Source organism: Necator americanus, chromosome V (assembly GCF_031761385.1).
Source record: "Necator americanus strain Aroian chromosome V, whole genome shotgun sequence".
NCBI classification, from domain to species: Eukaryota; Metazoa; Nematoda; class Chromadorea; order Rhabditida; family Ancylostomatidae; genus Necator; species Necator americanus.
Genome location: NC_087375.1, coordinates 4,397,525 through 4,424,289, shown reverse-complemented (window position 1 = coordinate 4,424,289; position 26,765 = coordinate 4,397,525). Strand labels below are relative to the sequence as shown.

At 38.0% G+C, this 26,765-nt stretch overlaps 2 protein-coding genes across 3 annotated transcripts in view; one reads left to right on the top strand and one right to left on the bottom strand.

The window, feature by feature from the left end:
• Positions 1–682: 682 nt before the first annotated feature.
• Positions 683–26,765, top strand: part of RB195_012887 (uncharacterized protein) — a gene marked incomplete at both ends in the record, with an annotated part of 39,413 nt that continues 13,330 nt past the window's right edge. The window contains 3 exons of one of the 2 annotated variants that reach the window (XM_064202468.1): positions 683–726; positions 2,044–2,125; positions 18,252–18,385. In XM_064202468.1, coding sequence (XP_064058349.1) covers positions 683–726; positions 2,044–2,125; positions 18,252–18,385 — 260 coding nt within the window. Of the gene's footprint in view, positions 727–2,043; positions 2,126–18,251; positions 18,386–26,765 lie in introns of those variants that run through there. The other variant, XM_013449030.2, reaches the window with a different exon arrangement.
• Positions 20,066–20,525, bottom strand: RB195_012888 (uncharacterized protein; the record flags this gene model as incomplete). The annotated part of the gene is made up of 2 exons (XM_064202469.1): positions 20,066–20,224; positions 20,451–20,525. 2 exons carry the CDS (start codon positions 20,523–20,525, stop codon positions 20,066–20,068), a joined length of 234 nt encoding a protein of 77 aa, XP_064058350.1.

The window sequence follows — 26,765 nt, the reverse complement described above, 5'->3', positions numbered from 1 at the left end:
GTCAATTTACAACAGTCAAGATTTCAACAAACTTTAACGGCTAACGTTTCGCGTCGTCGCCTTCGTCAGACAAAGGACCATGATATATCCCTCAAATGCCTCATCCAAACAAATCACATCCCTAACTCAAAAAATCGAAACCAAAAGTAGTCAAAGCGTAGTGCTCCCAAGAGCGGATTGCCGTGATATTAACGGGCCAAAAGACACTCCGCTAATACTAATTAGGATGCGACCCGCATATGACCCGTAAATCAAAACCTTGTCATTAGATATGTATTTCTCTGACTATTCCTACTATTTTTCTCGGACTACGTCCTCTCGTTCGGAGTCAGTACAGGTTCATTTCTTCAAAATCTCTTCAAAATATGGGTGGAGGTGTTTCTGTTGTATGTATTGTGTCATAATAGGAAGAAAGAATAGCTGATTAGGAAGTGAATTTGTAATCGCAACGAATAGAAGAAGAATAGTTAGATAAAAGTGTTAATTCTCCATACAAGAGCTACGAGCAAGAAGCGAAATATCACTGTTCCCGCCGCCTCTGTCTAACGTCGTTGATTAGTGGCAGGACACATTCATGCCCGAAAATATGTTTACGGGGAATTGGAGCAAGGTAAATGACGTAAAACAGAGGAGCGCTTGTGCGTTTCCTTTTTTTTTTGGCAGTTGTGAACAACAAGCGGATATGGTTTCAGTCCGACCCTACCACCTCTACATCGAGCGCAAGTGGTTAGTTTACGCATAAATTCATTCACGTATCACTCTCAGTGTTCTTCCTGGATTTGTGAGGCAAAATCCAGATTTTTCGTGAATGTTGCGGCACATTTTAACTTAAACGCATTGTATCACAAACGAGGTTGCGATCTCCGTTGGCAAATATTGACTTTGTGGTCTTAATTGCGAGCATGTCCGTGATACTGCTCAACTCCCCTTGATCATCCTGAAAAATGGCGTGGGAAAGGGCGTTTCCTTAACGAGTTACGTTAGAACGCGCCGCTTTCGCGAACGAGCGGTCGACAATCAATGAGGTTTTCTCAGCAGCCTATCCAAGCAAATCCAATGAATAGGCTGTTGAGGGGACCGTAACATGAACAAGAATGACCCGTTCTTACGTATCTCGTAGGAATTAACGCGGTTCCCACGCCGTTTTTCAGGATGATTAGGAGGAGTTGAGCGGGGTCACCTACAATTTACACCCCGTATTTTATACTTGCGCATAGAGATCCTAACCGTAGACCGGCAAAGAGTTTTGTGATACGGCTGTAACTTGTTTGCGGATTCTCGGGTCACCTGGAATCACCGCAAGTTTATTATCTTATCAAGTTTATCATTGAAAAGGGCGGGTGTAGTATAACGGTTAGAGGTTTCGCTTCCTGCGCGATCGATCGGAGGTTCGAGTCCGCTCTAGCGTCAACCAAGCCTTTCATCCCTCCGAGGCCCTTTCGACAACTTTGAACCAAAAAAGCGAACTTGAGATGTTCTCTTGCAAAAGTCAGCTCGAGCTAAGCCAAAAAATTGTAATTTGGTAAACAAACAAAGGAAGGTGTATCAATATACTAGACTCGTAGGTAACCTGAGTGCTGTGAGAAGTGCAAGTAGAAAAAAGGGAAGCGGAACAAAGAAAGCGATAACTTTTCATGGGAACAGCGTCGTAAACATAGTAATGGGATCTGTTTCTGCTTCGACATCGTATGGCGATTCCAAATTTAGTAACGCTCAACGTAACAAAAAACACCAATATTTCTTTTTAAAAAATCACTGACTCCTTTTTAAGCTGTGATTTCTTAATGAATATCAAGCCAGAATGTTTATTATTCATTATTTATTATTATTTATTTATTGTTTGTCAAGTTTATTATTCAAAACGTTACCGTGTCTTCGATTTCAGTGCATGAATTGTTGTTTTTATCAAATTTGTAAAAATTGTTAAAGTGAACCGAGAGGAATGCACCTTTGGCTATTTGAATTCTTATAATAAAAGAAGAGAGTCGTCGTTATACCGTATACCACCTTGAATTGTGCTGTTCTCAACCAGAATACATTCAGGCATAAATTCTTCGCGATGGGCAACGAACAATCGGATCGAATGAAGTCACGGAGGAGTCTCGACGCGAATTTCTTACGACAGGTGAGTTTTCAAAACTTCCAAAACTTCTTCAAACTTTTCAAATTCAGAACTTCATCAAAACCTTCAAATTTTTCGCAAAATTTTTACAAAAGAACGCTACAACTTTTGACTTAAAAAAAAGACTTTCATCTTCCTTTTTAAAAGTTTTGGAGCAGCGTGAGCGAAAATTTCTGTGCTCATCATTGCTTTCAAATTAATAGAATGATTGATCTTAACTTTTTTCCATTTATATATGAGGTTGTGCTTTGTCGTCAGATAAAGCGGATCTCAGGGAATTTTTTAAACGTTTCCGAGGCTCGAGTCGACGCTTAAGTCCGCCGTAGGCCCATCTCATCTCTCTTGAAAACTTGTTTCTCACATTGAAGTGCATCATTACCTCAGTGAGTGAGCGACGCACGTTCTAATCTAGAAGACAACAAAATCCAGCAGGTCAACTTCTTTTCTCGGGTATGTATCCCGAAACGAGATGGAATACAGGATACTACGAGAAATCCCTCCACGAAAAGATAGTGTTAGGGGTGTAGATTACGAGATAATTACGGTGGTGATTATGAAAATGTTACTAATTATTAGATGTACTATTATTACTAGATTATTATTAGCGTGCTCTTTCCCCTCTTCAAATCTCTCCCCACCCTCTCCCGAAATCGTCCTGAAAAACTGCGTGGAAAACTGCTCAGCTGTACGAATTTCCCGACGAGACACCTTATAACGCCACCTTTTTCACACGTGCTAGTTCCCTTAGCAACTTATGCAATTTTCTTTCACTTGAATTGGCCTCTTGGAGAAATTTCATCAATTATAGTCCGTTCGCTCACAGAAGTGACGCGTTATAAGATGCCTCGTAGGGCAATTTGTACGGTAGGTCCTTTCCCACGCCGTTTTCAGGGATGATTGTGGGCATTGAACGTGAAAACCTTCGTATTCGATCTTCACACCCTATCTTTTCATTCTAACATGGTCACTTTTGTGGTATACTGCGTTAATGCATTAAGTGAAGGGAAAAAATAAGTGAACACAGAAGCACCCCTACAATCCTACATACATATTGTGTACTGTTCCTTTAATTTTGAAGCTATCACTAGGAAAAAGTTGATTATTGTAAAGAATTCAAGGCGGTTTGATTTTTTTTATTTCCATTCAAGTATTTTGAAGCTTGGAAAGAGTCAAAATTAAGAAAAAACGGAACCAGAATCATTTTGATTCACGGATCATGCTTTTCTGTTCCGAACCTTTTCTACTATCCGCCTACCTTCCTTCTTATTCCAGTAAAAGAATTTTCATTAAGGCTCTAAGGAAGAGATTTGGAATTGTCCGTGATTTTGTACACCTTTTATTTCTTTATTTCGATAGGAACTGTAGTGCTATGTGCTGTGACTTCCAGGAAATCCCAAAGTCTTGGCGCATTGTATTTCTCGGGTTGATAACCTCATGGGCTGAGCAGAAAGTAGCCTTTTTCTCGGTGGTTAAAAAAAGACAAATAAAAAAGTAATAAATAAATTTAAAAAGCTTAAAATAATTCTGGTCAAAAAGAAGGCTTAGATTTTGCCTGCGTAGTTCCGTTGAGAAATGATCGCTTAGATTATGGATTGAATAGTTCATTTCAGGAAGGTAAGTTGCCGAAACGTTAGCCAATAAAATCAATGATTAATATATCAATAATTAATAACCTCGTGTACTGCTCATAAAAAAATCAATACCATGGAAGTATGAACGCAGTTTGTTACGCTACGTATTGTTTCCTACATGTATTTTCGTTGATGACAGCAGTGTAGATAAATAGATAGGTCAATGCATGGAAAAGTGATTAACGTTGCACGCGATCGAGGGACAATGGAAGACTTATTGGCGTCTCGGTCGACCGCTTCAATGAAAAACTGAACCCGAATCCAATAAATTTGCCTTTGCATGGATAAATAGGATGGAAATGAAACCATCGGCGACTCTTGTATCCATTCCGGCTGCCCAATATTAGTTGGATATTTTGCTGATGGAACCTCGATGCAACGGGATCTCGCTGTGGGACCTATCCATGATTGTTGTGGAAACATTTGTAGTGCTAAAAAGTGTGAAAACGTATTTCCGTTGCATGATGCGTTTGTCCGCAGAGAAATTTCTATCATATATGGATGAAGTCAGGATCAGGCTTGCTCATCATTGATTAAACTGTTGCCTTATTTGGGAACTACAAGGATATTTTAGAAAAAAGAAACTTTTCTTGTTTTATTTTATTTTAACTATTCCAATTACTGGTTGCATTCATACAGCCATCGTACTTCAGACTTCTGTGTTTCCAGAAAAAAACCGTAGCTTACTCGAAAAATGGTAGTTTTAACAACTCATAAATTGTATTTTATCTGATCTCTGAGAAATGTTCCGTTAAAATTTTTAGGACAAAGCCAAATCCTTAATGCAGCTTTAGGATCCAGCTCTCAAGAATAAAACCCGAATTGAATATTCTTTTAAGAAATATTATTTCCATCTCCCTTTGTATGATTCGGATTTGTATTCCGCCAGCTTTTGGTTTCATTAATTTTTCAAGGATTCTAAGAATTCCCGTCAATTTTTGCACTTTTTGTTCCTAATTTTTTTTTATAAATGGTTTTTGAAAAACCACTAAGTAGGAGTGTCACTATAACTGGATTTTCTCTTCTCCCTGAACCTAAAGGGTCGAAGGCTTTTTTTTTGGGTGAAGGGATTTCTACTCCCTACGTTCTGACTGAGATCACTGTCATTGTTAAAACGACCTGTCCTCTCACAAATTTCAAGTAAACTTGGGAATTTCGTATTGTGCACTATTTCTAACCCGAAGGATTGAATTTTCTTTCGAGTTTAGAAAATTTTTCCCCAGTGAGAAGTCCCATATCTACATCGGCTGGCAAAAAGCTTTTAAGTTTTTTTTTTCTAAACTTGGAAGAAAATGAAGTTATTCAACCCTGTGGATCACAAATAAACCAGAAAGAATTTCTTTGGTATTTTCGAAAAATAATCTCAGACTTTTGCTTCAAAATTATTCTGACAAGTTCCATCAGATTTATCATTTGTGAACAATTTTTGAAGGTGAAAAAAAAAACTAGGAGAGGTGTCACGACAGCTGAAATCACTTGATGCTCTCAAATTTTTGGAATAAATTCGATTACTTCTTATTGTCCACAATTTGTGATCCAGAGGATTGACTAACTTGATTTTCTTTGAAGTTTAGAAAATTTTCCAAGTAAAAAATTCCATGTAAATGTACCTCTCTATCAGCTTATCGCCGGCGTTAGCGTTTTTTTTTTCGTTCTTTCCAGAGACACACACATACACAAAAGAGGCAACAAGTGAAGTTAAGGAGGCCGTGAATTTAATTCAGGCGGTCCGTTTTCTATTCCTTCACTTAGACATTCTCTCCCTCACGAATACGGGATGTGCGCCTATTGAACTTGTCTGAGCGGCGGCATCGCATAGAGAGAGCGAGAGAGGAGTTCGTTTTAACGACACGACACCCGCATTTGCTCTTCCGTACATCCTTCAAAATCCCTTTTCGCTTCAGATTTCAGGATTAATGAGTGGATTTTGCGAATATATGACCGTCGCCGGGTGCTAACGAGTGTTCGATTTTTGTCAGTTTAATCAGTTCCATAGGTGTTCATTCGGTGTCAATTGACAGCATAATATTGATCTGAAAAATCAACAAAAATTAAATTAGAATAAAAATACGAAAAACAATTTCTTGTAGGAAAAGAAATGCTTTTTTTGATCTTAACGTTCTATTTTTCTCAGTTTCGTGTAATATTGACCTAAGAGTTTAAAAAAAAATCAAATGAGAATTAGAGAAAAACCAAAAACACTCTCTTGTAGAGAAAGAAATCCTTTTCTGACGCTAACGTTTCATTTTGACAGTTTCGTATTGTTTTGACCTACAAATTAACAAAAACTAAATTAAATTGAAAAAAACAAAAAACACTATATTCTAGGGAAAGAAACATTTTTTCAAATGACGGGTTAAATAACGCGAAACTCTTTTTTTTCCTGTGCACGAGTTTGAATTTTGAAAAAAAAAAACGAAAAAACGTCTTTACTTATGAAACAGCCTAGTGGTTTCAATATCTGAATATTCGTTCATCCAGAAAACTCTCCACGGGTTCCACTCCAGCGATTTCACGTTCGCTTGAAATCTTTTTCAAAAAATCTTTCCCATTTTCCTTAATAGAAATGAATTCAAAAGTAAACAAATACTTTGATGAAAACGGTAGAAATTCTAAGCTTTCAATGTTTGATAGTCTGAGAATATTTTCTACTGTTTATGGATTGATCGTAGAAGAAAAAAAGAAAACAACACGTGCGGCTGGTCTTTGCATTTAAATGAATGTATGGCCTTTGATGAACCAACACAACAGACCAGCAGACAAACAGAAACTTCTCCCAAACATCAGACTTCACTTCCCTCGTTTTCTCGTTGAAAGCTGCATTCCGCATGAACCAACTACAATTTCGCCTAAATTTTCCTCAAACTCAAGTTATTTTCAGTGTTTTTTTGTCCTGTACAATATTTAGCGTTTCATTAACTTTTTAAGGAGGTACTTTCCCCGATTTCCGAAAATAATGGAATTTTCCAGCCGTACACGTATGTTTATTCTAGATATTTTGTCGAAATCTAAGGAGCGCATAGACAAATCCTCGACATGCTTTTCCGTTCCACGAAAATTGATATCCTCTGGGTATACTAATGGCAGGATTGCGAAGGTGTGAAAGCAATTGAAGAGCGTTGACAAATTTCGACCATTCGCGCCCGACGATTAACTTAAAGGCATCACCCCACGAATCTGAGATAGTATGGATTTCAGGTGGAGTATTTGTATACGGGATCGTAGATTATGGAGAGAGGGGTGATTCCGTCCATTTCTTCCTAATTGCCGTAAAAAGATACGGCTTCGGGCGTCCGGCGCGCTATTTTTTACGAGGAGTTCGATTGGAGCGCGCCAGCCGTGTGCACGCGCCGCATTTTCCGTTTTTTTTTACAGCAACTAGGAAGAAATGGAAAGAATTACCCCCATCTCCATAATCTACTATCCCGTATACGAATACTCCACATGAAATCTGTACCACCTCAGATTCGTGGGATGATGCCTTTAAGTTAAAGTTAAGTAAACAAAGTTAACTGAAGAATATGTGAAGAAGATCGCCATCCTTTTCCCCGACTTCCTGTAATCATTGCCGTGTAATCCGTGAAATTCCTTCTTTTTATTTGCCTTTCTTCACGGGAAATTGTGAAATCGTACCAGTTGCGTAGTTTTGATGGTTTTGATGACTAGGAACAAAATAATGCCCTGATTACGAATATGCCAAATATTCTATCCAATTTTGAGAAATAAGCGAGAATCCTTGGGATTCCTTACAGAGGGTGTTCGCGGTAAACATACGTCGGCGCGTGGAATGCGAACGTAGAAGTACTTATGCATGGTTTCTGAACTTTCACCTATTTTGAGGCAAAAAAAAATTGACCAGACAAAATTCTGGAAACGTATCAAGGAGAATCGGTGGCTTCTGTTGCCTATTTTGATTTATACGTTTAAAAAATTAATTTTGCACAGCCGGATGGGCGGTAAACGTTTGAAATTCAATTTTCGACATTCGAATGGGCGCTTTCTGATGAATCTTCAGAAATGAATTCTGGGACACAAGTTTGGAACCGTTTTGTAGTATCCAGACTAATTGCGCAAAATTTCTTAAGTGGATATCAGCTTAGGATAAAGGTACCACCAAAGTGCTCTTGATCAGGTTAAAACCCATCTTTTTCAACAATTTCATCTACACTGTTTATCAACGTGTTTGTTAAAAAAAAGAATATTTTCCTACATTTTGTGCTTAACGAAGAACGAAGCACAAATTTTCAGTTAGCGAAGACAGTTTAAAAAATTTGAAAAGGCAGGAAACGTAACTGGGACTATTTGAAAAGAATCTCTTTTTTTTTTTGCCCTCAAGAAAAATATTTGAGAAATAGTTCCTCACAAATATTTAACGAATTTTTAATTAATTAATTTAAACAAAATTTTAATAATAATTATATAATTTATAATTTTAATTTTTGCGAAAACTTTTGCGATAACTTATGAAAAATCACCATTATTCCTTAGCCGAACATTTTTCAATGCTTTTAAATATCTAAATATAAAATTACAAAAATTTAAAACAACTTAAATTTATCTACAAAATCTGAAACAAATAAAATATCCTTATCCTTTTTTCAGAACTCTTTCGAAATTTACAAAGTTATTGTAAAATAAAGTGACCTGAAAGTTTCAGCATGGTTGTGGTTTGTTCATTTATGTTGTTTTTTTTTTAAATCAAAATTCCTCCACAATGCTCCTACTTATTCCACTTTTTTAAGTAACACTGTGATAAACGATGTAGATCAAATTCTACCTCTTTGTCTGAGTATCATATGGTACTCAGACATGACACCAGACAATGGTATAGTATGGTATTATTCTGTACAAAACAAGAGAACCATGTTACTTTATGGTTCTCACTGTAGTACATATATATAAGTAGGTGAAAACAACACGTTTTTCTCAGGAGAATTACGGGGTTTCGGGGGGAACGAGGCGTTGAATGGATTTCCTGGCTCGAACCGCAACAACACACCACACACGCGCACAGCACGACATCCTTTATTCCGAGCCACGGCGTTCTGGAGCAATCCTGATTATAATTCGTCTTCTCACTCCAAAATAAACGATACGTGTCCTTTACTTCGTGATAGATAGAACCCTACTAGGATAATTTTAAAAAACTCCTGACTAGGCTAGACCATGGTGCTCGAAGATATGCGAACAGTTGTGAAGGAGACAAAGGGTTTGTGGTTCAACTGCTTTGGAAAGGTTTTTTTAGATTTTTTTGGTTCATTTTTTTTTGGAAAAGATCATTTTTTGAATCTTTTTTGGGACCGAAGCACTTATGCAGCATCTTTTTGATGGTTAGTGCAGGATATTCGTAGATCACTCTTGGTCAAATGATCTAACAGACAATTTCGCTGCGCTGTTTCTGCAGTTGTTTTAAAAAATAAAAATTTAAATCAGTTAAATAGAGAAGAATTTTCTACAAAGCACTTATTCTGTGAAAAGAAATGCTCTCAGGTACTAGGAATTTTGCCGATGTCATTGTCCATCCGTCAATAATTGTATTTTAAAATTTTTTAAACTGCATTTAAAAACTCACGTGAAGGGACCTGAATTGCTTTTAAAAACATCGCAACGCTGCTACCGTATTTACTTAGTATTTACTTACTATTTAATTACTCCACGATAGCATGAATCTAATCGTTCAAAAAAAAAAAAACTCAGCCCCGAGCTGTAATCCCACAACTTCCATGACTCCTTCTTTGTTATAAATATTCATATTTTTTCAACGAATCATTACGAAGAGATGTTGGTGCTTTTGGATCGAATGTTTTTTCTTGGAAAACTTGGAGATTTTCCATGATGGAAGTAGGGATTTTTCCTGTTGTTACCTACATCGTATGTACCTTTCTACGTGAGCTAATTCCCCATAGTAGTCTGAACGTTGGGACTCCACTATGTGAGCCAAAATGTGGATCTTGCTCAGTTTCTTCCTCTTACAGCTATCACTGGGTGGTAATGCTGGGTGTTAAGTCGATAGTGTTCTTAATAATAGCTGATACTATCCAAATAATCATAAACAATTTATTAAATAAACAGCAGCAGTGAAGGTTGACCTTAGGTCACCTGCTGGCGATGTGGATGATTTTTCCTTTTGTTTATTTCCTCTGCTTAAAAGGATAAAGGATAAAGTTTCTGGTGTCAGTCAATCCGCTTGGGATCCGCCACCACGTTCGTTTCAATTTAGAATCGTTTGAGGTTCAGGAACGTGTAACTGTCCTCTACAATGAATTGCTGTGGCTAGCCGATATGTCAAGACAGGGTTTTATCCTCCACATCCTCCCAGACAAGTCTGGTACCAATTTATCGATCCCGGAGGGATGAAAGACTTGGTAAGCACAGCACTAGGGCGGATTCGAACCTCCAATCGATTGCGCAGACATCGGAACCTCTAAGCATTACACTACAACGCCCCTTCCTCTACTTATATTTTTGAATAGCACACTATTTTCAAAATATCCGGAAAATCCGAGAACAGATCTTATGGAGGACGCGATTACTTTTTCCTGATTACTTTCCTTGATTTCTGGATACAAAAACAAAATTCTAACCAAAGTATTTGCACGAGAAATTGTTAATAACGGTCGCGCTAACAGATGAATCGTCTCGGAAGGTCTCGGATAAATATCGAAGCTTCGGTCGAGGTCGTTCGATATGATCAGAACGAACTACAAGAGCTAGTCGCTAAATTTTCTCTATTCATTTTCTTCCGGTTATTACTATGCTTTGTTACCGTATTATACATTGTTGCACGCCACTACAGTATTCCACATTATTTATTACAATATTATAAATCTTAATTATAGCTTTATTCACTACAAGAACAATTACTACGCTGAAAAGACTCTGCTCTATTTATGTGGAATTTTACGGATTTTGTCGGAAGCCCATGAAGTAGTTGTGCTATCGATTAGCTGAGCTGTATCCTAAATTATTGCTTCGAAGATTCTCAACCACACATTTTGAATCATTGGTATTAACTCCAGACCCAGCAATAAAAATGAGCGAACGGACTGAGTGCATGGATTTTTCTGTCTTTCAAAAAAGATCTCTAACTTACATCTATTTATTTATTTATTTATTTATTCTTTGCATGGCTATCCACGAGTGCAAAAAAAAGAGTATACAACGAACAAATGAAACAAATTAACAATAAACACAAACACCAAAAAATTAACAACATTTCCTTGAAATTCTTAGCAATCTACTTAGAATTTTTTTTTTGAAGCTGTGCCCATGGGCTATTTAGCTGTTTTAGCACGTATATGTGGTTGAGTGAGGATGTGCGAAAAATCTGGAGTGGTCTAGAGTGATAAGTGTAGGTTTCTGGAAAAATGTTTGCTTTGTTGATTAAAGGCATCACCCCACGAATCTGAGGTGGTACGGATTTCAGGTGGAGTATTCGTATACGGCATAGTAGATTATGGAGAGGGGGTAATTCCGTCCATTTCTTCCTAATTGCCGTAAAAAATGGCCAGGAAGATGCGGCACGTGCACAAGGCTGGCGCGCTCCAATCGAACTCGTTGTAGAAAGTAGCGCGCCGGAACGCTCGAAGCCGTATCTTCCGGGCCATTTTTTACGGCAATTGAGAAGAAATGGACGGAATCACCCCCCTCTCCGTAATTTTCTATCCCGTATACAAATACTCCACCTGAAATCCATGCCACTTCAGATTCGTGGGGTGATGCCTTTAAATGGCTCATTTCCGTTGATGGTGTGGGACCCAACGCGTCGTTCGCATTCCTCTTCGTACGTCCCCGTCGTTGTCCGAGATGTTTCTAAGTTACGTCGCGGATGACGTTGACACGAGAGATCCGTGAGCCGCATCAGCGCAGCCAGCTCTCAACTGGCCCCATTCGTGGTGCTGCTGCAAACACATCAAACACATTCGTTTGCGGTCTCTATCGATGCTCTGTTTTCGTACCTCTAAGAACGTTCACTTTTAGTCCATTTTATTATTTTTTTTTGAATTCATCTATCCGTTCGTTGTTGTCACAAACCAACCATTCCATCTTATTTCGCTTTTCATATGCATTTCTTACTGGATCGCAAAGACCAACACATTATTATTCATAATAGCGGAGCTACAAAATCCAAAAATTCAGGTGTTCTGATGTCCTGGAACACAGGTGAACACGAACGTTTCCACGTAACACGTAGTCCTCTGATCGGTTCGAAGATCTCTACCCTTCCTGCTCTGTAATTATTCCGCTATTCAATTTCTCCTCCTAAATATCTTTTTATATTTGCGGGGAAAAAAGTTGTTTTCATTATTCAAATATCTCGAATTATTCCTCCCTCGTCACAGTGAATTCTTTTGTCATCAACTCCTTTTCCTTTTTTTCTTTTCGTCAGCAGTCCTATTCTCATGGATTCATTTGAAAAAATCGATTTGATCGATTTGTGACCCTCATATTCATGTCTATCCTATGTTGTGAATTTGAGTTACTGTTAGCTTACATATAAGAATTTTCTCTACTAAACAAAATCAGTAAATTTATTATTATTATTATTAAAATTATTACAAAATTAGTAAATTAAATTGAATCGATGAGTTTCTATAAGGGGGTATTTAATAAGTTAGTGGTGTTCGTAAGGTCCGTTTGATAATTTAATGGTTTTTAAAAAGTCTCTTCGATAATTTGATGGCTTTTATAGGATGAATCTAATAATTTGGTGATGTTTATAAGGTCCATCTAATAATTTAGTGGTTTTCTTAAGGTATACTTAATTATATTTAATTAATATTTAATTATTTTGTGATTATTTGCGAACCCATGTCCTCAAAGAAAAGTTTTTTAAAGAAATGAAGTCGAAATATTCGACTTTCAATGAACCTCGGCATAGTAAAATGTAGTATTGATTTTTCTAATGAGCTGTACACGAGATTATTAATTGATTTTATTGGCTAACGTTTAGGCGAATCACCCTATTCAGAGCCAAAAATCGATGGATCAATTCATGGTCTAAGCGATCAGATTCTCCAACACAAACTAAACCAACAAACTCTAAGGCTATTTCTTCTTTGTTTTCTTTTTCCAATTGATTTTATTGGCGGATTTGAGTTCTTTAAGTTTGAGTTTTAAGAAATGGTTCCAACGAGTTGGAACGGTATTTCTCCTCTATTACAATAATGCAACCGAGGATATTGGAACTTTTTTCAACGTCACGAATAATGCAAATATCGTAAAAAAGTAATTTATTTCAAGTTTTATCCACTCCCAAGGGAAAGAATGCATTTCTGTGCAGCCGCATGCATAGAAATGCTATTGGAACTGAAATAACTGTTCCTTTTGAAACACGCTATGCACAAATATTTGGCAGTAGGTTTGAAAGCTAATAAATTTTCACCGATTAATCGTACACCAGCAACGTCATGTTTATTCGAAATTCATTTCATCGCTATTCTTGTCAGACTGATAAAGAATGTATTTCGTTAGGTTCTTTTTTGAGATCCGAGCTCCAACTGCCATTGGAAAATAATGGGGGGAAATGTAGTCAAGGGAAGCGGGAGGGGTGGGCACTCAATGGCGCCCTTATTTCTGGAAGTAAATAACTAAGTCATTCGGGGCCTTAAGATCTGAGCACTAGACGCTTTATGTTACTTTTTTCTCCTTTAGTAACTTTAGCTTACATTTTATAGGTGCTCTAAGACTAATGGTGTTGCTGAGATGATCTTCTATTCGATATCATTTGAGGTTAGACTTTCTCGGAAAACAATGCCTTTCTGGGGCCGGTAGCCCGTATCAAGTCACTATTTGTATCCCCCCAAACAGGTATGGTACCAACTTATCGACCCCGGAGGGATGAAAGACTTAGTTAGCACTAGGGCGGATTCGAACATTCGATCGATTGTGTAGTAGCAGTCGGTCTTCTTACAGACTGCACTACACCCTCTACGTTAAGAGCATGAAATCAGAAAAAAGGGGCGGGTGCAGCACAGTCGGTAAGAGGTTCCGCTGTGGTTCTGCGCGGTCGATCAGAGGTTTGAATCAAAGGTCCTCCGTGCAGAAGCACGCCAATTCTTGACTCATGTGATTGTAAAAACATCCGACGGAAACAAACTTCTGAAAGAAAACATATTCATATGGTTTGCATCAAATTACGATGCGTATAGTTAAAATAATAGGGTAATTGTCCGAGAAAAGACAAAAAAAAACAAACAAACAAACAAATTCTTGCTATTTTCAGCTTATAATTCACTTTATTCCCCTTATAACTCACATATATGTATAAATATGTAAATACACAAATAAATACATGGATAGAAACATATATGCGCACATTGAAAGAAACATATGTACATGCAGCTCACATATATACGTACATACATACACGCATCTTATACCTAAATTGCTCACACAAACACATCGCATAAAATGGCGTGAGAAACGGCCTTCGAGTTCAGATTTCTTTACGAGGCACATTACAACGCCCCCCCCCCTCCCCCCCCCCTTACATGCGCCAGTTCTCTCAGCAGCATATTTATTCGTTTTATCGCAGGTTCGAATCCGCCCTAGTGCTCGCCAAGCCTTTCATCCCTCCTAGGTCGATAAATTGGTACCAGACTTGTCTGGGAGGATAAAAACACTGACTTCACACATCGGCTAGCCACCGCAAGTCATTGTGGGGCCAGTTACACGTTCGTAAACCTCAAGCGATTCTGAATTAAAGTAGCGTGGTGGCGCATCCCAAGCGGATTGGTTAACGCAAGGCACTTCATCTTTTATCCGTTTATCAGGAACTAAAGAGTTCCAGACTGCAAAGATAGTCAACATTGTGGTTGTGCGTTTTCGCTACCGGTGCTTGTAAACTGCGAACACTAGTTAAAGAAGAAAACATCGAATATTATCGCAAACAGAACATTGAAGCGCCCTCATGGTCGTCATTTGATTGTGATGAGAACGAGCAGGTAAACTTAGAAGGTAAATGATCTCAACTGTAACCAGATGCGAGAAATTCGCTCCAATGGGGTTCTGATAGTTCAGTGAAACAAAGCTATGGATACTCCGTGATCAAGCCACGTCGAATAATTCCACCAAGAACGAATCTAGTGAATCTGAACTCTGACTGCTTATAAATTCTGTGAATGGAGACCAAATTCTAGGTTATGGCTCGAAATAAAGCGAACACAAAATAGTAGTCGTAAGATAAGGTCGAAACTTAGAGAAAGAGCTATTTCCGTTTTTTCTATAAAGTTTTATTCTGAATGGGAAGTCCTATTCTCGCTAAATCTCTTTCGTCTGAGACACTCCAGACACTCCAGTTCCGGAGAAGTGTAAATGCTATGAGTATGAGTATGACAGGATTGCGGGGGCTGCCCGTTCTATTTAGTCCCTCCCAGATAAGTCTGGAACTAATTTATTGACCCGTAGGGTTGAAAGGCTTATTTGTCACTAACGCACTTTCCAATCATTCGATCGATAGCGCAGTCAAAGCGGAACATCCTACCGACGGTGCTACACCCGTCCCATAAATGATCATAGATAAAGGAGTGGCAGGAGAGAGGTATGGCTAGGTTGGTGGGTGGTGCCCACCAACCTAGCCATACCTCTCTCCTGCTGGGTGGTGCCAGCAAAGGTTCCTGTACGCTCCTAACCGCTACGCTTCCCCGAACCGTCTTGAGAGAAGCCGCGTAGCCGCAATTGCACCGTGCTTCATGTCGTTTTGATCCTATCATACGTCAGGAAAAAGAGCGAGCTACTTTTTTGACGACCCATGTCTATAATCTAGCCTCTTTTTGTTGACTAAGCGAATTTTCATCTCCTTGGAAATATTTCGACCCATCTGTCATGCCTGCGCACGAATTCATTAGTCGCTACGACGGGACCTACCATGCGTGCTCTTCTTACTGTAGCTTCTCCGCGGCCGACCAGTACGCAAGTGCCGGTACCAAGCTCTTAACCAAGCTCTCAGACCTCTCTGTTCTATTTCGTCTTCCCATCTTTTTGGAGTTGTACGTTAGCGTACGGACCTTCCCGTGCCGGAACACCGGCACGGGAAGGTCCGTACCGGTGACATCGCTCCACGGCTCATTGGCTGAAGGCCATAAATACGTCAGCTAGGCTATAATCCAGGGCCATCTGCTTGAAATCTTGACTGCCGTTGTTCGTCGATTTGCTCGAGCTCGAGGGCGTCAGTAATACCTTCCATTTGTTTCGATCGCGTGCAAATTTCTCTTCGAGAGACTTTGTGGAGAAGTCTGAACATCGAATCGGTGGTCTGGCTGCTAAGCGTTTAATATCACGTGGAACCCAATCGCTCAATGTTTCGGACATCAAGAACCAAGGATTGTTGTTGAAACGCACGATACAGTAATAGAAAGGTCATAATGCATAAGGTTATCTTAAATGATGGAGCATCCCTACCTAAGAATCTTCACAAAAAGAAAGAGGTAGGAAATAAGCGAGAGAGAGGGAGAGGAATGGTCGCATCGCTCACTCGTTTATTAGAAAAACTTGAATAACCCTTCTCTGCCAGTTATTGATTTATTGATTCCATTAATAATAGTTATTGTTTCGTTATAAAAAAAAGATCTTATTATTATAAATTTTGATTTAGTTGTTGAATAAGTTGTTTGCGATTCTGAGCTGGTTGTTGTTTCCTCAGCGGATGAGGGCAAAAATTTTGGTGGTCCATGAGATCTCAGAAACCCTGTACTCGTTCATTTGCTCATTGTATAAATTGGATAGAAGTGAATGAACGAATTCCGATTATTCATTTATTCGAATATGGCGCCGAGCCATCTGCTAAGATCACTTTTTCATTCGAGTAGTACATATTTATGTTTGGTCTCGAAAAGAATTGCGCATAGGACGTTGGAAACAGTGCAAGTGATTTTTTTTCATAGGAACCATGCGAAATTTCTGCGATGTGTCAGAGATGAGTCAGGAAGATTTTTTACGACTTGGTAACAACTATTTTGAATAACTTACATTCGCACTATTCGCATCATGGATATTTGAAAATTCGAATTATTCGAATTTTCGAGTTTTTTTTTCAAAAATTCATCAAAGATTCCCATAGTTTCTGCGGTAATGATGGGTTTTCAATGGCGTACACGTACTCACCGCTCTACTTCTCAGGAAGAAGGCGATATTATGTGAGAAAAAAAAAACCTTTGTGAAACGTACGGATTTTTCTATTCAAACGAATGTTCACAGCGTTGCCATTGGACACGCCCCATGATGGCGAACATTTGCATAAATTTGGAGCAAACTTCGAAGAATTCGGAGGTTCTTTTTTCCCCTACACGGCTTGTTTCTTCATATCTTTTTGTCTTCGTATGTATATTCTTTTTTGTTAAGTTCACTAATAATTTCAGAACATTCTAAAGCATACAAAATTATGTACGGACCCATTAGATCTACAAAAAAAAATTCGAGAATTTTCCATCGCAACTTAAAACTTCGTTCAAATAAGAGCCAAAAAAACTCATGAAAACTCGTTAATTCCCTACAGAGCACTTTTCTAGTGCTTCCATTAGTTTTGCATAGTTTTTATGAATCCAGAAAAAAGTTCATGGTTGAGCAGCAGGGACACATATAAATGCATTCGATGTTGCAAACAGAACATGTGAGGAAATTTTCCAGAAACAATTCTAATTTCTTGAATTTCTGAAAGCAAAAAAAAAACGAGCGGGAAAAAGGATAGAAACATGAAACGTAATTTAATTTTGCTGTTTTCCGGGTAGAATTCTCATCTTTCCATCGTTTATAGGTTATCTTAAATAGGAAAAAAAAAACCTTTTTCCTTGGAATTGAATCACATAAATATCGCTTAGTTCGGATTTATTTGGGATTGTTGTGTCCTTGCCAGTCGATCTCAAGTCAAATTATTTTCTCTGCCTAAATTTATCTCCTTCTTTTAAAAATATTCCATTAAACGCCATTAGACGGTGAAATTCTCTCAGGCATAAAACGTTTTTTTTAAACGTTTGCTGCTGCAGAAATTTATAGCTGAACGAGTAGCTATTTATTTAAAATTAAATTTGTGGTCTTAAAACCATTACGTTTTTTTGTGGTGGTTTTACGAATTCATCTGCTGAAGGCGCAATTTATGATCGTGGACCAGCAAATTACACTTTTTTTGCAAAATTTTCCCCGGCGCATATAATGTCGCTGGGAAGAACCACGACAACGATAAGGTGTATATTTAAGGTTCTTACTAGTATTATACTTGAAGTTTTCCTTCAATTTGTAATGTTCAAACATCATTTGCACAAAAATTAACCAAAACACGAAATTATTGCGATTTACCTCAAGCGCAAGGAAAATTACAGTATGCTGCACATTTCTTAGAGTCTTAGGGCACTAATTTCTTTCCCGTATTTTAATTCCAAGTTCGTGTACACGTTCTCTTTTCATTTCTGAACAACTTTTAATTTCTAAATCCTAGAAAGTGCAATTTAACTCCAGTGAAGAAGATTTAATTCTACCTTTTTCCTGAGTTCCTCGGTTTTAAGGTGAACTCATCTAATTCGACGCCACGCGTTTCGTCAACGACTCCACGGCTTCTCCATAAATTCTCCGAGTCAGCGCTACCGGTTTCATCACCCTGCTCCGCAAAGCGATTGAGTTCAGACGGTCAAGACGTGAAGTGAGTTTAATTGATTTGAGTGGGACAAACCGATTAAGGTCCCTTTTTTTATTTGGATCATTCTTGGATTACATATGGATGTATAGATATATATACACTCTGACAAAAAGGTCAAGAAGTGAAGTGAGTTTAATTGATTTGAGTGGGACAAACCGTTTAAGGTCCCTTTTTTTCGTTTGGGTTATTCTTGAATTACTTACGGATGTATGGATACATACACTTCTATAAAAAGGTCAAGAAGTGATGTGAGGTTGATTGGTTGGTGTGGGACAAAACTTTTAAGGTCCCTACTTTTATTTGGATTATTTCTGGATTACATACTGTATATCTGAATATAATATGGATATATGAATATATATGTACTCTGATAAAAATTAAATAAAACGGTCAAGAAGTGAAGTGAGTTTGATCGAAATGAGTGGGACAAATCGTTTTATGGTCCCATTTTTGTCTGGGTTATTCCTGGATATATGAGTACATATACTCTGGTAAAAATTTATGCCTTTTCCTCCATCATATAACCATATGTATACACTTAATCGTACGTAGTTTCTTCTTCTTTTTTTCCTACTTTATTCCTTTTCGCTGGTTCAGTGGTTTCATATTTTTCATATGGTTCAGTGAGCGCAAGCACTTTCTTTACCCAGCCTCTAACTTGGGTGATTAATTTGGGTAACGTGGGTAATTTGGTTATTCCTGCACTTTTTATATCAAATTTTGGTCGATTAACTAAATAATGCAGAAAAATACAGAAATGAAAGGAGATAAAAGGGAAATAAAAATGAGAAATGCATAAGTTGTCGCATGAACCCCCGGATGCGCCTTTTATCTGCTCAGAAACATTCCACAACTGCAACATTTCAAATTTCCACGATTTTCAGGATGAATTCGATGATAAGAGAAAAAAATACAATTAGATCATATTTCGATCACTTGCGAATGAGTAGCGATAGCTACTTTATTCGTTTATAGTTCTCTGTGTATGAATTTATGGTAATTTTATGACTTATTTATGGTAAAGTTATAATTTATTGTATTTAACGACGGCCAAACAGTTCCGAAGATTGTTTTTAGCCTTTTTTTAGGTAATTCACTACCAATTACCATATACTTAAACATAATTCTGATTGTTTTTGCATCAGCACTTCTCATATAACATAGCAATGATGACAGTTGACGATTAAGTCGTCAAGGAGAAAAGAGATCTCAATCCGAGGAGCCCAAAAGACGAAGAATACCTGACAACCGGAGTTATTACCATGTTGACCATGACAGGAACATTAACACAAAGTATAAAGAAATTTTAGACTAGGACAATAATAATAATAACAATAATAAAGAAATTCCCTACTACTACTAATAATAATAAGGATATTAATAATAAGAATGATATTAATAATAATAATAATAATAATAATAATAATAATAATAATAATAATAATAATAATAATAATAATAATAATAATAATAATAATAATAATAATAATAATAATAATAATAATAATAATAATAATAATAATAATAAAGAAATTCCCGATCAGGATAATAATAATAATAAAGAAATTTTCCGAACTAGGATAATAATAATAATAATAATAATAAAAAAATTTCCAACCAGGATAATAGCAATAATAAAGAAATTTCCGACCAGGATAATAGTAATAATAAAGAATTTTCCGACTAGGATAATGATAATAGTAATAGTATTAATAATAATAATAATAATAATAATAATAGTAATAATAATAATAATAATAATAATAATAATAATAATAATAATAATAATAATAATAATAATAATAATAATAATAATAATAATAATAATAATAATAATATGTACTAACGCGTGCAAATGATAATGATTGAGGATTTCTGGAAGAGATATAAAACAATTCAGATATTTGATTTAGATTTAGCCGCAATAAATTAGAATGAGAGCGTTTTTTTGATTGTTCTATTTGTACTGCACAACTCTTGAAGAAAACAAAAATACAGCAAGAAAAAGGATATCCAAAAATGTTGGGTGTCCATTATTAGAAAATGAAAATTTTGCCGTAACCAGAACCGATTGTTGTGATTGTGCAAACCTCACATAAGGTCGTTGAGGCGCGTTCCGTTGCGAATTTCGGTCGTACATCATCGTCCCAGACCGTATAATCAGGCCAAAACGACCGGAAGCTCAGGTGCACTCTATATAATCTGTCGCCTTCGACATAAATGTCATTCTCAATAATCCAAGGTTTCAAGGATTTCACATTTTCCACGTTTGACTTTAAAACGATCGAGTTTCTGGCGGTAATCTATCCGCTTGGGTTCCGAAACCACGTTCGGCTCAATTCAGAATCGTTTGAGGTTCACGAACGTGTAACCGACCTATACAAAGACTTGCCGTGGGCTAGCCGATGTGTCAAAGTCAGTGTTTTTATCCTCCCAGACAAGTCTGGTACCAATTTATCGACCCCAGAGGGACGAAAAGTTTGGTGAGCACTAGGGCGGATTCGAACCTCCGATCGACTGTGCAGACAGCGGAACCTCTAACCGACTGCGCCACGCCCTCACCGCTTAACCTAGTTTTAATGAATTTGATCTGAATTTCTTTCCAACTTTAGGAAAATCTCTAGGAAGAAAGAAGAAGAATCATCTTCTTCTTTCTTGTTCTTAAACCTTCAAACCCGCATGATAAATCTAAAGTTTTTTTTTCTAAAAACATGGTCAAAATGCAATTTTGTTAGATTCTTCATAAAGGTAATTTTCAATTAACCTCTTCAAAAAAGATGAAAGAACTACATTTTCAACTACTTTACTCGACTATACTCTATTCTACTATTCCACTATACTATACTTCTACTATATATTACTCAGTTATTTTTATTTTTTCGAAAAAAAAAATTCATTTATCAGTGTTGAACAAAAATTAGGTGCCTATGTTTTTTGGCTGCCTTAGAGATGACTCTCTACCTACCTTAGAATGCAATGTTTTCTGTTATGTCTATTTTTTTTCTGCTCTCACATTGTCATTGACACGTTCCTGACTGCAAACTCCACAATTTCCAAGATATTCACATACGATATGCGCGGGAAATTAATTTGTAACAGCAACTTTATGCGAATATATTTATTATCGCTTTGGTAACCGTAAATAGACCAATTCCAATAATTGTAATTAAACGTGTTTGTCAAAAATACACATTTTTCACAATTTATACATGAAGAAAAGGGAACCCATAGAGTTTCCCATCAAAATGAATGCTCAGATAACACTATAAATATTTTTTTGCCGGTTCCAGTTTATTTATAGATAAAAGAAATAAACACCACGGTGTCAGATTATCGCCATCGCTTAAAAGCCTAGGAGTTGTAAGCATCTCGCGTCACATTTTCCCAGCGCCCGTGCCCACGTCCCGAAGAAATAACATTTTTTGATTGCAATAAGTTTTTTTTGGTGCCTGCGCTTTAGTCCTTTTCATTTTCTTTCACTTTTTCTGTTAGATTGTCAGTTGGAGAAGACATTGACACCACGTCTGAAATCCTTTTGTCTTCATATATATCCATAAAAATTCCAAAATTGCAGATTATATTCCTTTGGAGATATTTTTTTTGATCGCGTAAAGGTCCGAAAGTTTACTGCTTAAATCTATCTTGTATCTATTATTTTAATTTTGATCCAGCTGCTCTCTTTTCCGTAGAAATTCTACTTTGAAGCATTATTTATGCGTTTCTCTCACAAATAGATTCGGTCATGAACGTTATTTCGTGAGAATTCCATTCTAAATAAGATTATCTAACGTTGTGCCCACGGCTATTTCTTTAAAGCAGATAAAAGATATGGTAGTTCCATCTCAACCCATGTGAAACTGCAAATTCATGAGTAGGTTCGTGAGATTATGACATAATTTCTAAGTGGGTGTGAGGTTCCACTTCCATGTTGACTGAACTCATAGCATTGATACAAAGCATTGATCTTTGACGAACCGTGGGCATGGCTACTGTCTTGAACTTCTGACGCGATGGCCCCCATCTTTGCCGATGAATGGCATCTTCCAGCAACTTTAACGGTCCTCGGTAAGCGTTTGCACAGAACCAATCCACTCGTCACTATTCCATATCCTGCGAAACCTGACGTCTCACCAGAACTGCGCACCAACCTGATTCCTCAGGACCACTTTTTCCCAGTTCAGATCAGAGTGATCCCGATTGACTTGTCTGGATACGCTGAACAATGCGGTCCATTGGTCTCCTTATGGCTCGGGTAAGTAGGCGTGGACGAGTTTTCATAGACACTTTTGACGGAGGTGCAAGATGTTGATGCTTTACTCGTGCCATCCACAGCTGAACCATATCGCATTCGGCGTGGAAATTTTTCTTGGGCATTTTCAGGCCAAAAATAGTCACAAGCAGCTGTCAGGTAGTCTTCTTTCCGTGCAATCAACCTTCTCCATCACCGTAGACGGTGCTGTCCAAGTCTTCGATCCGTACAGCAGCCAGCATTGGCACAAAGTGGACAACATATCAGTTTCGCTCTACTCTTCGCGATTATAACAATCGTCATAGTCGGCGTCGGTACTCGACATCGGTCAGAAGGCCTCCTGATGGTGTTAAGACGATATCAAAAAGATAATTATCGGCTGCTCTTTTTGAGTGATGTTAACGATGGTGAAATTGAACAGGAAGAGTCTGACACTGCCTTTTGTCTTACTCAGGTCATCACTTCGAGCGATGAAGTACATCCGGAAGATGAATGAACCGCAGCGGCAGTTCATCGATTTAGGTAATTAAGCAGGCGAACTTGCTTTTCTGGTACGGAGCCATTCGCGCGGCGGCCGTTGAGCAGATGATCTTGATGAAAAAAGTTGAAAGCGTCCTCGAATTCTAGAAAAGCTAGCTACATTGGCTACATTTGAGTACGGCTAGGGCGCTTGGACTACTCTTCTGATGGTGAGGACTTGGTCTCCCTGGCAAATGAACCAGGATAAAATCTCCCGGTCATGTCGTCGTGCCTTGTTACTTTGTGACGTTTGGTAGGTCGGTTCAGAATAACCTATTCTAGAACCTTATACATAAGACGATGCAACCGGTAGTTCCTTGGCAGTTCCTTGGATTTGTGATTGGTAACTTTTTGTGGAGGGAATTTGTGATAGTGTGCCTACGCAAGTCAGGTGTCCTTTCGTCGGCCCATACTGAACGGATGATCTCCGTGATTTCACGGATCTCAGGTCTAAGAAAACATTTCTTCATTTCTGCGCATGTTTCTTCTTCTACGCAAGACTCCGTTGTTCATCATACGGTGCACACAGACCACATCCTCCTAATTAGTCCGTTGCTCCTCGCGTTCGTCGATCGTTGGACGTGCCCTTAGAGGTTACAGCACCGAGAGTCCATCCATTAGCAGCACTAAGGAATGGAGAACATCTTTTCATTTTGTCGGTATGCTGTTTTGTAAAACAAAGCTTTTTTTAAGGGTTCTAGTCCCTTCCCTTTTCGAACTCCTACGCTCTTGACGTCCATTCGTTTTCGCGGTCTTTTTGTAGTTGACGATGCAACTTTCTTCTCAAACGCTTTCCCTGCTTGAAATCGCCAGTGCTGCGGGCCGCACATACAGAAAACAGTCGGAATCTTTTGAACTGTGCAAAACGGGTTCCTTAAGAAACCATTCGAAAACAAATAAGCTGAAGTTTTGAACATTCTCTCAGAATTAAGTTTTGTCATATGCGGCCTGAAAACGCGTGAGGTTTCGCCTGCCTTCGTTACTCACTTTCACGCCTCTGTAATATTGCCATTTCCATATCCCACGGATACGTCTTCATGGAAGGAAAAGTCTTTCTGAGGATTCGCAGATTATGATAATTTCTTTCTGCTAAATTGAAAAAAATAATCAACACACTCCGAATTAGCCATTGAGAACATTTTGAGACCCCACATATAAACTCTAATTTTTCGCTTTTTTCGGGAATTGACGATACTGTCACAGAAGGTCAGCTGGTTCGTTTTTGACAAAATTTTCGTGTTACCGATTCGGAAGAATTCCTCGATTCCTTTCATGAAAACCTGATTTCCGTAGTCCAAAGAGTTATTTTCATATGAAAGGAAATGATTAACCTACTTTTTCTCGCAGAGTAACCATTTGTGTAGTGATGTTATACTCAGTTTTTCTCCGTTGATTCCGCCCAGCTACGTAGCAGGCATGCTATGTATGGTTACCGTCGCCCAGACATGGTATTCTGGGAATATCATTCTGTCGCCAGTGGAATCGTCTCTTGCAACAGACGATTCCACTGCCGATTCTCCGTAACTGGAACACAATTAAATTTGAGTGCAATTGAACAATGACGGCAACTCTTATCATAATCAATAAGGCTAATTAATTGATAAAACAGAAAGATATTGATTGCTTAGAGCGTCCAGAAAGGATAATGATAAACCGAAAGCTTACCGAACTTGAAAAAAAGTACGCAGAACTTTCAAAAAATCAGAAATTTGAGAAGTTTTAGCTTTTTCTTCGCATAAACCTCTTTAACTCATTGCTTTGCAAGAGTAGATTTACGTAGTCGTTTAACAACTGTTATTCCATAGTGTTTCATCAACGGAATGGTAAATTCCAACCAACATATTATTAATTTTGGTATTTCTCTAATTCTGAGGTCATTAACCAAAGCCGAAGTTAATCAAAGTTGAGTGAAATAAAGAATACGTGGAGCAGATCTCCATCCTTCGCCTATTGCGTTTTCTGTTTTTTTTTTCTCGAGAAAATCCGTTCTTTTTTGTCTTACTTTCCTACAACTTGTGAGATTGAAGTTGTGTTTTTCTTTTCGAAGAGCAAGAACACTCCGAAATTGCCAGAAATTTTCTTTACTGCTCAATTAAATCCGTGTATTTGAGGCGCAAAATTAAGGGAGGAATCGCCTAGCGGAAAGCAGTGGAGTGAGATGCTCGGCGAAACATTCGTAGGACGCGATGACCATATACCATCCATGCTTGCTATGAAGATGAGCGGGATTGGGGAAGAAAATCCGGGCCATGTAAATAAAACTCAATTTGGAATCATTCGATCTCACAGTTGAACTTTTCGCATCATCAGATCTTCAGCAGGAATTTTCTCGACTGTATCGTATGAAAAATCGTTCCACTGTGCGAATATCTGGCTATTCCATGTACGGGAATAAGTTGTAGAGGCTGCAGAAATCGTGAAATCAAATCAAGTCACGGAAAACTTGATAATCACGATGAGCTGTCACCGAATGTCATTTTTTTTCCTTTTTCCTTTCCTTCTCCTGAGAAAGGAGAAAAAAAGAAAGAGAAGAAAAAGATGTCGAGACTTAAGCATTCATTGTATTTCATTGATGGCTGTTTAGATATTGAAACAAACGACGAAATAGTGAAAAGTCGTAAATTTTAACACTGAAAAAAAACGAAGCAATTTCTAAAATAGAAATTTGCAATTTGAATTTTTGACAAGAACAAGGGATTCGCTAAGTTTTTAATAACTTTTTATTTGATATTTTTGAAAATTCTCAAAGATAACGTTAATCTCGAATTCACATATAATGTGGGCACTGAAATATTCTAAATGACCTCCTGGCTACGAATATTTTAAAGGTTTTGTCTAATTTTGAGAAATAAGCGAACAATTCGAATTGCTGACGCTTCCCGAAACATCTTCCCCTTCCCCAGGGCGTTTTTGCCTGCGGGTGGAATGCACAGGTGGTGAAGGTAAGTAAGTAAAGTTGGCGAACCTTCGTATGTTTTCAGACTACACATCCGATAAAATTAAATCCTGAAAGCGTGCTTGAAATTGGCGGCTTCTGTGCTTTCGATCGATATCCTCAAAAACTCGTTACGCCAACTCCAAAGGATTCCGACAATTTTCGTTATATTAATCCGTATGGGCGGGTGTAGCGAAGTCGGTAAGAGGTTTCGCTGTGGCTGCACGATCGATCGGAGGTTCGAATCCACCCTAGTGCCAACTAAGCCTTTCATCCTTTCGGGGTCAATAAATATGTACCAAACTTATCTCGGAGGATAAAAACGCTGACTTGAAACATTGGGTGAACAACGATTCCGAGTTGAAGTGAACCTTGTGATGCATCCCGAGCGGATTGATTAACGCCAGACACACATTTTCTCCTCTATTCCGTCTGGGGCGGATTTTTGGACCAAGTTGAGAGTCATGTTGTACTTTTCCATCTTCAAAGGCATAAAGGTAGCTCATAATTTATTACTTGTTTGCGTCTTCACCTCACCACTTTTTCACTTTTCATCGTTATTTCTGGCTAACTACTCCGAAAAAACAAATAGAGAAAAGAGGTAGTGAGAAATTATGAATTCTCCATTCATCCCACTGCAGAATATTCCGCAGAAAGTTTTGGTAGTGGACGGTTCTTCT